Source organism: Mus pahari, chromosome 21 (assembly GCF_900095145.1).
Source record: "Mus pahari chromosome 21, PAHARI_EIJ_v1.1, whole genome shotgun sequence".
In the NCBI taxonomy this organism is placed as follows: domain Eukaryota; kingdom Metazoa; phylum Chordata; class Mammalia; order Rodentia; family Muridae; genus Mus; species Mus pahari.
The window spans coordinates 19,671,792-19,682,377 of record NC_034610.1 but is presented as its reverse complement, the minus strand read 5'-3'; the positions used below and the strand labels follow the sequence as shown (position 1 = coordinate 19,682,377).

At 50.6% G+C, this 10,586-nt stretch overlaps 2 protein-coding genes across 3 annotated transcripts in view; both read right to left on the bottom strand.

Annotated features, from left to right (window-relative positions):
- Msrb1 (methionine sulfoxide reductase B1) overlaps positions 1-2,075 on the bottom strand; it is a 6,132-nt gene extending 4,057 nt beyond the window's left edge. The window contains exon 1 of the mRNA XM_021221758.2: positions 1,946-2,075. Coding sequence (XP_021077417.1) covers positions 1,946-2,000 — 55 coding nt within the window. The 5' untranslated portion in view covers positions 2,001-2,075. The remainder of the gene's footprint in view (positions 1-1,945) is intronic.
- Positions 2,076-2,554: 479 nt separating this feature from the next.
- Rpl3l (ribosomal protein L3 like) overlaps positions 2,555-10,586 on the bottom strand; it is a 10,362-nt gene continuing 2,330 nt past the window's right edge. Inside the window, exons 3-10 of one of the 2 annotated variants that reach the window (XM_021221513.2) lie at positions 8,068-8,236; positions 6,545-6,680; positions 5,036-5,222; positions 4,787-4,947; positions 4,513-4,614; positions 3,200-3,295; positions 2,865-2,984; positions 2,555-2,706 (exon numbers count right to left, since the gene is read on the bottom strand). In XM_021221513.2, the coding sequence (XP_021077172.1) occupies positions 2,650-2,706; positions 2,865-2,984; positions 3,200-3,295; positions 4,513-4,614; positions 4,787-4,947; positions 5,036-5,222; positions 6,545-6,680; positions 8,068-8,236 (1,028 nt within the window). In that variant the 3' untranslated portion in view covers positions 2,555-2,649. The remainder of the gene's footprint in view (positions 2,707-2,864; positions 2,985-3,199; positions 3,296-4,512; positions 4,615-4,786; positions 4,948-5,035; positions 5,223-6,544; positions 6,681-8,067; positions 8,237-10,586) is intronic. The other variant, XM_029533081.1, reaches the window with a different exon arrangement.

The following is a 10,586-nucleotide window of genomic DNA, read 5'->3' as shown; positions in this document are numbered from 1 at the left end:
CAGTCTCTGCTCAGTCCCAGTCAGTCAGCAGTCTCTGCTCAGTCCCTGTCAGTCAGCAGTCTCTGCTCAGTCCCAGTCAGTCAGCAGTCTCTGCTCAGTCCCAGTCAGTCAGCAGTCTCTGCTCAGTCCCAGTCAGTCAACAGTCTCTGCTCAGGCCCAGTCAGTCAACAGTCTCTGCTCAGGCCCAGTCAGTCAGCAGTCTCTGCTCAGGCCCTGCCTCCAGGTTCTCACCTTGGTTTCCCTCAACGGTAGACAGTAACTTGTAAACTGAAATGAACTCCTTCCTCCCCAGATGGGTTTTGATCAGTGTTTCATCACAACAGAGAAAAGCACACTAGGCCAAGTCTTACACTGTAGCTCAGGCTAGCCTGAAACTATGTAATCCAAGCTGACCTCAAATTTCAGGCAATCATTCTGCCTGAGCCTCCTATCCCCTGGCATTACAAATGAACCACCACACCTAGATAATATTTCCACTTACAGACAAGACAGTGGAAAGCCAGTGCTGCAGACACACAACGCAGTATGTGGCCAAGAGAAAAATCCTAGAAGTTGGAATGTAGCCTCCCTTTACCCTTAGACAAGCTCCACACAGCAGGGCTCCTAACTGCCTGTGTAGCCACTCGGTCCTCTCTCTCAGGTGGGCTCTCTGCTAGTCAACGGTCTTGGGTACCATGGATGTCAGCTATGGGCCTAGGAACAGACTGGCCCGACTGAGCAGTCTTCCAGCCAAGTAGGGAAACCCAGAAAACAGAAGCTGGGAAGAAAGGTTTCAACCTGTCCCCAGAAGATCACATGAGTGGAAGGCGTAAGGATGGTTGCAAAACTGAATTACATAACTGTTTGAAAGACTTAAAAATGGGAACCTGCAGGGTACTGAATCATCGGTCACCCACCACTTGAGGACAGACACCCTGGAATCTGAACTGTTCATTCAACCTGTATCAGGAACTGGAGAGGAAGCAAAACCGAGTGAGTGTCAGCTTGCCAGGGCAGCCTGAGGGCAACTGGAGTGCTGTAGCCAAGAAGAACTCAAGGGAGGCCTCTTCCCAGCTACCTGTATTACAACAACTGGCTTAGACAGGTGCCCAGTATCACAGCCCAGTCCTCTAGAGAACTGACATCTAACAGATCCCGCCCCGGGGACGCCAGTGCCATAGTTTTTACCAAATTAGTCCAGATCAGCAGAACCCAGCAAGAAGGGAGCCAAGCGCCAGGCGTGGTGGCGCACGCCTTTAATCCCAGCACTCGGGAGGCAGAGGCAGGCAGATTTCTGAGTTTGAAGCCAGCCTGGTCTACANAGTGAGTTCCAGGACAGCCAGGGCTACACAGAGAAACCCTGTCTCAAAAAAANAAAAAANAAAAANAAAAAAAAAAAAAAGGGAGCCAAGCAATGTCTCTCACAGTACTGGTCAAACTTCATTTATGCTGGCAAGAACCCACTGACAACCAACGGAGAGGGCAGAGAGACACCTGGGACGGCACATTCGAGATTGAACAACAAGTGCAGAGCTTGTCCGCTCATCCAAGCGAATCGGTGGTTGGAGGTGGGGGGGGGGGGGGGGGGTGGAGGGCAGGGGGCGGGGTACATAGCCAGGGTAAATTCCAACACTGACCTTGGACCACATATCATTCCGCTCTAAAGTTCAGACCACTCTCTGACACCATCCGGTGGCACCACCCCTACGCATCTGGCCCAGAGAATCCCCCAGAGAGATCTACATTGAAGTTCAAGGCCTGTCTCCCTCTAGAACAGAGTCTACCGGAATGTCCCTTCTCCTCTCAAGTCCTTCTGCTCCAGAATGCCCTGGCCACCCAGCTCCCCTCCTCCAAGTCCTTCTTTCCCAAGCTCGCTTCTCCTCAGCAACCACACTAGCCCAGTCCCGGTTCGGGAACTCCACAGCTCCCCAGGAGGCAATGTCTGCTTTAATACCACGGGGTGTACCTGGCTCGAAGTGATTCTGGAAAACCTCGCCTCCGAAGAAGCTGCAGAACGACATGGTCGCGACGGGGGCAGGCAAAAGCTCCCCGCCAGGTCTGGCAAAGCCCTGAGATCTGGACTCAAACCCGACCCAGTCCCAGTAACCAATTACTTTCCAATTCGCCATAAGCCCCGCCCCTAGAGAAGACCAGTCACTCCTGGATTCCCCATAGCCGCCTCCTAGCAGCCCCGCCCTCAAGGAGTCTCTCCTCCCTAAACCCCACCCATCCTGCCAAGCTCACCCAGGGACCACGTCCTCACTTCCGCCTCTAGAAGGCCCCGCCCGGAGAGCGGCTCCCAGGAAGCTTAGCTCTTCAGATGAAGGCCAGACCTATGTGGAGCTCAAGTAGAGAGGCTGGGCTACAAGCATAGCGATGGTATTAGCCAGTGGTAGCTACTACTAATACCATTGTGCAACTGGCGTGGAGGCGCATCTACCCGGCTCTAACTCTGGCCCTCTAATCTGGTGCTAAACCTTGCGCCTGCGTTTTGGATCTCCCGACCCTCTGACCCAGGCTTAAGATCTACATCAGGCCTCCCAGGGAATGTGGAAGAGACAGACACACAGAGACAGACAGAGAAAGTTGCCTCAGGACTTTATTGAACAAAAAGGATAGGAGAGATATAGCAAGAGCACTATATCCCAGGTGTGCTCCATTCCAGACATCTTAGATGTTTCCCAAGGTCTCCGGCTTCTCTTTCTCCAGATGTTTCTTTTGGGGACCCTGGTTAAGGTGAGGAGACAGGATGAGCGTTAGTCAGGAGAGTCAGTCAAGAAATACTACCTACGACCAGTGCCAGGGCTACCTAGGGCCTGCTCTACTGGTCTGCTAAAAGCCCCCCTTTTTCTAGTTCCTCTCTGGAACCAGTAGGACTAACTCACCATGAAGGCCCTCTTCTCCTGCGCTGTCTGAAAACATCCATGGCCAAACTTAGAAGTGGTATCAATGAACTTGAGCTCAATAGTCTCCAGGGCCCTGCGGCTGTGGTGCACCAGGAGAGACTGGGTATCCGAGAGAGAAGAGACATCAAGGACAGAGGGCCCCAACTCCTCCTGTGCCTCCAGTTCACCCCAAGGAGGACTCAGTCAATCCCTCGCTCTTGCCAGGCCCCCTTCCTTTACTCTCCTGCCACACAACCCACAACCCACCGCAGAGCAGGCTAAAGGACAGAACAGGCCACTGGAGTCCACTCCCCAGCTTGCCACGCAGCACTGACCTTCCTCAGTGTGATCACTCGCTTCTTGGTACCTGCAATGCAGCCCTTTAACATGACGAAGTCATTGTTCACTTCCCCATAGTGGGGGAAGCCGCCCTACAGGGAGACAGACCACACCCAGCTAGGACCAGGGCAGCCAAGTTAGGAGGCTGTGGTGGGAAGGAGCCCTGTGCACAGACCCCAGGGTGCAGGGACAATGCCCTCCCACTGGGTCACTCATCAGGGGCAGTAACAACTCAGCTGAATACTAAGTATCGTTCCTGTGTCATCTCATTTAACAATATGCTGTTTTGTGGGGACACTGGCGCTCAGAAGTTAGGGTTTGCTGAGCACGGTGGTATACACTTATAAATCCAGCAATTGAGAGGGTGATATGAGATCACTTTGAGTTGAAGGCCAGCTCGGGTACCAGTGAGTCCCTCACTAGATAGCTCAGTTTGAAGCATTCTAGACTAGCATGCATGAGACCTTGTGTTCAATCCTGAGCACTACCTTAAAAAACGGCTTTAGCTGAGTGCTGGTGGCACACACCTTTAATCTCAGCACTTGTTGCAGAAGATGGAGGATTGTTTGAGTTCAAGGCCACCCTGGTTTACAAAGCAAGTTCCAGGATAGCCAGTGCTATACATAAAAACAACAAAACAGGGTACTCTGGCATAAGCTCTCAGCACTCAGATGGTAGAAAAAGGAGACTCAGAGGCTGGAGAGATGGCTCACTGGCTGCTCTTCCAGAGGTCCTGGGTTCAATTCTCAGCAACCACATGGTGGCTCACAACCATCTGTAATGGGATCTGGTGCCCTCTTCTGGCCTGCAGGCATACATGCAGGCAGAACTCTGTATACATAATAAATAAATCTTTCTTTTTAAAAAAAGGAAAGGAAAAGGAGAATTTTCAAGGTCATTCTCAGCCCTATAGGGAGCCGGAGCCCAACCCGGGTTACATGAAACGCTGTATGTATTTTTTTTATGAAAGAGCAAACACATGCTTCAGACTCCATGGCTATTTCCTTCTGGCTCTGGACTCATTCCTGGGCCCCCATACTCCATGGACACAGAGTACAAGCTCCTCCCAGCGGTTATGAGGGTACAGGAGCAGGTGAGGACTGATGCTTCCAAGTGTGCGTGCACTCTCTGGCATATGGCCTCTCAGTACCTCCCTCCTGCCAGGACCTGGGGCCTAGTCTGTGTGTGGGGCAACACCCAGTTGTAGAAAACACATGGAGCTCTTCGGGCAGGGTGGCACCCAAATGGAGCTGGCACCTGTCCCCTGATCCCCATCAGATGGCACTTGCCAGCCTGGCCAGGCTCTCACCAGGGGTGTGATAGACTTGTCGGTTACATCATAGCTGGTGGATGCGTTGCTTCTGACCATCTTCCCATCTTCCATGTGCAGCCCCCGGCCAATGCGGTAGATCTGGCAGGAAAATGGTGTAGTATGGACCAGAGGTAGGTTCTGTGACTAGCAACATGACCAGTCACATCCTCGGCCCACATGCTCAGACTCTGGAACTAGTAATATTTCATGAACTCAATCCATGTTTGAGTCATGCCACCCCACAAGCGAGTCCTCAGAGTTATGGACACACCTTCTTGTTCAGCTCTGTGCGGTGGTGGTAACCCTTCTGCCCAGCGCGGGCGATGGAGCAGCCTACTCGGGCAGGGTGCCAGGCACCGATGCAGGCCACTTTGCGCAAGCCTTTGTGGGTCTTCCTTGGTAGCTTCTTGGTATGCCAACGACTGGTGACCCCTGTAAATGGGAAGGGCTCGAGGCTCAGAGGCTACTTCAGGCCCTGCTAACCAGTCTTCCTGGAGCCACCATCTCTACCAGGACCTACCTTTAACACCCCGGCCCTTCGTGACAGCAATGACATCAATAACCTCACTCTGGCTGAACACACTGTGTACAGGCACCTGCTTCTCCAGCCGTGCCTGAGCCCAAGCCACCTTCTCAGCCACAGTGCCACCATTCAGCTGAATCTCCATGATGTGGGCCTTCTTCTGCCGAAAGGGCAGCAGTTTCATCTGTGAGACACAGAAGGGAGGCCAGTCCCCACCGTCCCCATAGTCCTCACAGTCCCCACATGCCTGCAGATGACTAGCCCACTGGCAACCTGAAGTTTTCCTGCCTGTGTTCATCAACAGACATCCCGAGCTCCTGCCGTGTGCTGGATGCAGAACAAACAGCACAAATGGAGGCAGACAGCATCCCACAGCATTCCACAGCATCCCACAGCATCCTACAGCATCCCACAGCATCCCACAGCATCCCACACCTCAGGGAGTCCCACCATCTACACCAGATAAAAGCCAATAACCCCTTGGGGTGGGGGCTCAGTGTTCTGATGGGCTACAGGCAGCACTTCAGGTGGAGTGGTCAGGGAAAGGCTCTCAATTCAGTGACCAATAACAGCAACAAACTCACTAGATCTGAGTGAGTTTACGACAGAGGAAGCAAGCGGCAGGTGAAAAGGCCCTGTGTGGGGAAGACCTTTAGTGGAACAGAGAAAAGACGAGTCTGGCCGGAGGGGAACTAAAAGATGTCAAAGTCAGGTAGATACAGGAATGGGCTCCAACATTTTTTCCAAGTGTTGATTGCTAACTGGACCATCCAATAGGGCTCTGGCTGTTGTGAGCACTACATAAGAGGGCATACAGGTGGAAACGGAGCAGTTAGATCACAGCATAGTGTTCAACAAGTATTTATAGAGCTCCCACTGTATACTAGGCTTGTGGTAAGTCCTGAGGCCCACCAGGAATTATGTGAGTGTGATCCCTGCCTCTACAGGCCCTGAAGGTCACACTAATGAATGTCACACATCGACCTGCTCACCCATGAGCAGCAAGTGAGAAAAACAAGCCTGTGTTCTGAGGACAGCGAAGGTGCCAGAGAGGAGGGGGGACAGGGATGCTGTTGTGGTGCCTGGGGAACACTTCCCCGAAGACAAGATGCCTAAGAATATTCCAGAATGAGTGTTCTGGTTACAGTTCAGTGAACATCAAGCTGGACCAGGTACAGCCAGTTCTCTAAGCCTTTCAGGACATTTGGGGCACTGTAGCTGTTGACACTGACTTACAACATCACAGGCTAGTGACCTCTCAACCCTGGGACAAGAAGGGCCTGTGGGGCAGCTAGCCGCATCTCAAGCCTGCTCCCAGGGCCTGGGGAACAGCTAGCTGCATCTCAAGCCTGCTCCCAGGGCCTGGGGAACAGCTAGCCGCATCTCAAGCCTGCTCCAGGGCTGGTGCTATTTTTAAGCTGACATTTGCAGCGCTCTTCATTTAGGAGGTGGAGGATGGGGAAGGCACCTAATGGTTGAAAGGGCTGAGGGTGGAGCTGGGCTGACCTGGGTGTGGACAATGACCCGAATGACCTTGCAGTACTTCTTCATGGCGGCAAAGTCTTTCTGTAGCTGCTTCTTCCCGTCAGCGTCTCGCCACCTCTTGCAGGCTTTGGTAAAGGCTTTCTTCTTACTCTTGTGCCTGAGCCACACACACAGAGTGCTCAAGACCCAGCCAGGAAGCTCCCTGAGTTATCCGACCTGCTTTTTCCTATCTGCAGCTCACCAAGCAAGAGCCCTAGGACCAACCCTCAACCCCCAAGAGCCAGGGCTTCTTCCCATGACCATTCCTGATCATTTCTCCCCCTCCCTTCATTACCCCTCTCTCCCTTTCCCCCCTCTTTCTATGTGTGTGGATGTGGGTGTGTTTCAAGAGAGTCCCAATATGTCACCGAGGCTGGGCTAATACTCCAGATTCTTCTCAAGTGTTAGGATTACAGGCATGTATGAGTCCAGCAGTAACACAACCTCTGAAATCTCCCTTATACCAGGAGCAGATGCTGTGCCTCCAGCTAAGCAGACACCCACCCTTCCCAGCCCTTACTGGAGCTCTGGAAGGTAAGTGAGCCCCATCCTAGAGATGGAGAAGCCTTGGTTCCCAGAGGCCTAAGTCTGGGATAAACAGCCAACTCATAATGCAAACAGTAAAACAGCATCCCTGATGCTCACCCATGACCTTGGTAAGGGCAGTATGCCTTTTTTTTTTTTTTAAACATCTTTCTTTTTTTTTAAAAAAAAAAAAAAAAGATTTATTTATTTATTATATGTAAGTACACTATAGCTGTCTTCAGACACTCCAGAAGAGGGAGTCAGATCTTGTTATGGATGGTTATGAGCCACCATGTGGTTGCTGGGATTTGAACTCTGGACCTTTGGAAGAGCAGTCAGGTGCTCTTACCCACTGAGCCATCTCACCAGCCCGGCAGTATGCCTTATACGCTATGCTTACTCTATGCTCTCCTGTAATCCACAGCATGCAAGGGACTCAAGATGTCAGCCAACCTGCCCTAAGTCATACAGTCCTGCACCAACACTGCAGCTCATATTCATCAATTAACTCCCACAGAGGGTCAGGATTAAAGGCAAGCACCACCACACCCAGCACTGGGAAACTCTGTTTTTCTTTTTCCTTTGGCTTCTAGTACATTCAGATCAATTCTGAAATTTCATCAAATTAACCTCAGGGATATAAAACCCTTCATGACTAAGTTTTTACACTTATTTATAGAGGGTGTGTATACATGTGTACAAATACCACAGTGCACAAACGGCCAGAAGACAACACAAGAGTCACCCTATCCTGGGAAATCTCACAAGGTTGGCAGCAAACACCTTTATTCTGAGCCACCTCACCAGCCCAACCCTGAAGATGTGCATTTCTGATTCCTCCTCCTCCCGGATCCCAGGGCCCTCCCCAGCTTTCTAACCCACACTCCTTCCCGTCCCGCTGAATGAAGGCACCGCACACACACCTGCCTGGGCAAGGCTCCTCATCCCTCCACCGCTCCTGCGCAGAGCCGGGCTCTTACCAGTCCTTGTAGAATCGCCGGCGGCACGCATCGCTGAGGTGTTCGGCAAAGATGGTCTTGAAGCTCCGCAGGCCTCTCGGAGTGGCTACGTAGCCCACCACACCCACCACCACCAGCGGTGGCGTCTCCACGATTGTCACAGCTTCTACCTCCTCTCGCTTAGAAATTTCTGTTTAGATCAAGGGACAGGGTTTGAGGGGAACCTTCTCAGCCAGTGGGGGAGGGAGAGGACCACCTCCTACACAAGGCAGCCCCAGAAACACAGCTCTTTCCTGGCTCACTGGAGTTAGGCCACCATAAGCTTTGGAGTGTATTATACTAAATATAGTTTCATCAGCTCTAGGGAAACCTAGAAACCCATCATTTCATAGATAGTCTTAGGCTGCCACGGGTTTCATCTGGGGTTTGGATTGTTTGGTATGTTGTCTGGGGTTTTGTTTTGTTTAGGTTTGACAGAGAGTGTCTTACAGCCTAGGCTGGCTTTGAACTTGCTATGTAACTGAGGACAGCCTTGAATTACTGATCCTCTTGCTTTCACCTCCCAAGTGTTGGGATTATGGGTATTTGGCCACCGTGCTCAACTGAAATGTATGTTCTAAAAATGAAAAGAAGGAAGGAAGGAAGGAAGGAAACTGGAAGAAAGGGAGTCATAAAGGAGAGAGGAAGAAAGAAAAGAAGCAATGAAAGAAAGAGGGAATGAAGAAAGGAGAAGGGAAGGAGACAAATCAAAAAGGGACACGGGGAGAAGAAAGGAAAGGGGGGAGACGGGGCAAGATGGAAGGAAGGGAAGGGAGTGAAAGAGGAAGAGAGAATGAGAGGGAGGGAGACCCAAGACAGAGGGAAGGAGCCGGGCAGTGGTGGCGCACGCCTGTAATCCCAGCACTTAGGAGGCAGAGGCAGGCAGATTTCTGAGTTCGAGGCCAGCCTGGTCTACAAAGTGAGTTCCAGGACAGCCAGGGCTACACAGAGAAACCCTGTCTCGAAAAACAAACAAACAAACAAAAAAGACAGAGGGAAGGAAACACAGTGGAAAGAATGGAGACAGCAAAGGTGGCCATGCACCCTACCACAATGAAGGAAGGAGGACGGGTCCCCTATAGCAGGAGGGAAGAGGACAGAGCTTGCTAAGTGGCTGGGATGGCCAGAGTGGAGGTGCCTATCTAAGGGCATTGAATAACATAGTTATACAATATATAACATAGTTTCCTCCTAAAGCCATGGTTCTCAACCTTCCTAATGCTGCAACCCTTTAATAAAGTTCCTCATGTTGTGGTGACCTCCAACCATAAATTTTTTTTTTAAAGATTTTATTTATTATATGTAAGTACACTGTAGCTGTCTTCAGACACTCCAGAAGAGGGCGCCAGATCTATTTACAGATGGTTGTGAGCCACCATGTGGTTGCTGGGAATTGAACTCAGGACCTTCGGAAGAGCAGTCAGTGTTCTTAACCGCTGAGCCATCTCTCCAGCCCCCATAAAATTATTTTTGTTGCTACTTCATAACTATAATTTTGCTACTGTAATGAATCATAATGTAAATATCTGTGTTTTTTAGTAGTCTTAGGCAACCCCTGTGAAAGGTTATTCAACCCCCAAAGGTCGACCCACAAGATGAGAACCACTGTCTTAGATTAAAGCTGTCCACTTTGAGAGCTGGATGGGGTGGCGCACCCCTTTGATCCCAGTACTCAGAGGCAGGTTGATCTCTGAGCTCAAGAGCAGCCTGGTCTACAGAGTGACTTCAAGGACACACAGAGAAACCCTGTCTCAAAACAAAAGCCTTTCCATTTGGAGGGAAACAACTTTTTTTTTATTTCAGGTTTTTAAAAATTATTTATTTACTTTTATTTTATGTACATTGGTGTTTTGCTTGCATGAGTGAGGGACTCAGATCCCCTGAAACAGAAGTTACAGATAGTTGTGAGCTGCCATGTAGATGCTGGGTCCTCTGTAAGAGTAGTCAATGCTCGTAACTGCTGAGCACAATTTTTGGAGGGGCAGATTTTAGGAGTTTCTCTGTGGCTGGGCAGTGGTGGGGCACCCTTATCCCATCACTTGAGAGGCAGAGGCAGGCAGATTTCTGAGTTTGAGGCCAGCCTGGTCTACAGAGTGAATGCCAAGACAGCCAGGGCTACACAGAGAAACCCTGTCTCAAAAAACAAACAAACAAACAAACAAAGAAACAGAGTTTCTCTGGGTGGCCCTGGCTATCCTGGAACTCCCTCTGTAGACCAGACTGGCCTAGAATTCACAGAGATAAGCCTGTCTCTGCCTCCCAAGTGCTGGAATTAAAGTCGTGCACAACCATACGAGGTTAAGAATGTGTTTGGGGGGCTGGTGAGATGGCTCAGTGGGTAAGAGCACCCGACTGCTCTTCCGAAGGTGCAGAGTTCAAATCCCAGCAACCACATGGTGGTTCATAACCATCCCTAACAAGATCTGATGCCCTCTTCTGGAGTGTCTGAAGACAGCTACAGTGTACTTACATATAATAAATAAATAAATCTTTAAAAAAAA